The sequence below is a fragment of the Wasmannia auropunctata genome, unplaced genomic scaffold (genome assembly GCF_000956235.1).
Source record: "Wasmannia auropunctata unplaced genomic scaffold, wasmannia.A_1.0 LD316501.1, whole genome shotgun sequence".
NCBI classification, from domain to species: Eukaryota; Metazoa; Arthropoda; class Insecta; order Hymenoptera; family Formicidae; genus Wasmannia; species Wasmannia auropunctata.
In genome coordinates this window covers 1-945 of record NW_012046389.1, presented here as the reverse complement: position 1 = coordinate 945, position 945 = coordinate 1, and the positions used below count along the sequence as shown (strand labels likewise).

The window sequence follows — 945 nt, the reverse complement described above, 5'->3', positions numbered from 1 at the left end:
TTTTTACATCTTTTGAGACGCAAAAAAATTTACTACATACAATGGAGACATACCAGATAAAAGGCAATGCACCACTAAATAACCATTCGTTATTATATTTTAGATCTTTAACCTGGATCAGCTGGAATTTCGTAAAGTTGAAGTTATCGATTATGATAACTCTATCACGAAATATTGTTTCCAAAATGAGACTTAAATTATTTATAGTGCACGATGCTGGCAGACAGAGTCCGAGCGTAATCACATCCTAAGATAAAACATTCTGTATATACATAATACTAATTATAAGTGCCTAATCCTTTTTATCTCACAAGCTAAAGAAAATACGCTTAACAATTATTATATTACATTAAATAATTTGAATTGGACTTGATGAAACACATTGTATTTATTCAATCATACGTGTAATATCACATTGGGATGTATTTGTCTTTAAGCATTTTTTTTATTACATGAAAATCTAATAAAATCTTACTTCGTTAAATATATTCATGTGATATTGAATAGTACTGTTGTGTCTAAAATGAACTGCAAAGTAATTTATTTCAAAAGGCGGAAATTCGTTTTGCAGATTATGATATAGCGTGGTATTTAATATTTGTTTTGAGATCTGTAGAGGAATTCTATTTGTCGTATCGGTACACTGGCTACGACTACCCAACCAATAATTATTTCCATAAACAAATCCTGGTTTATATCTGCCATTGGAATCTAACACTAAAAATAATAAAGTAGAATGTTACTATTTACACAAAATGAATAAATATTACTTATTGTTAATTAATTATTCAATATTTTTATTGAAAGAATTTTACCTTTCAAACTCCACAGTATGCGTTGATCGACTGCGTCTCGGAAAATCTGCAATTCCTTTCCGCATATCGTTGACTTGAGAAGATTGGCCATCGAAGCAATAGTATAAGCGGGCACTGTTTGAATATGAGC

At 30.1% G+C, this 945-nt stretch overlaps 1 protein-coding gene across 1 annotated transcript; it reads right to left on the bottom strand.

The window, feature by feature from the left end:
* Nucleotides 1–53: 53 nt before the first annotated feature.
* Nucleotides 54–934, bottom strand: LOC105460740 (the record flags this gene model as incomplete). Its single annotated transcript, XM_011707239.1, has 3 exons — nt 816–934; nt 476–717; nt 54–247 (listed from the first exon to the last, which is right to left on the bottom strand). Coding segments are annotated over exons 1-3 (527 nt in total), but the record flags the coding sequence as incomplete, so codon positions are not given.
* Between the last annotated feature and the right edge of the window lie 11 nt (nt 935–945).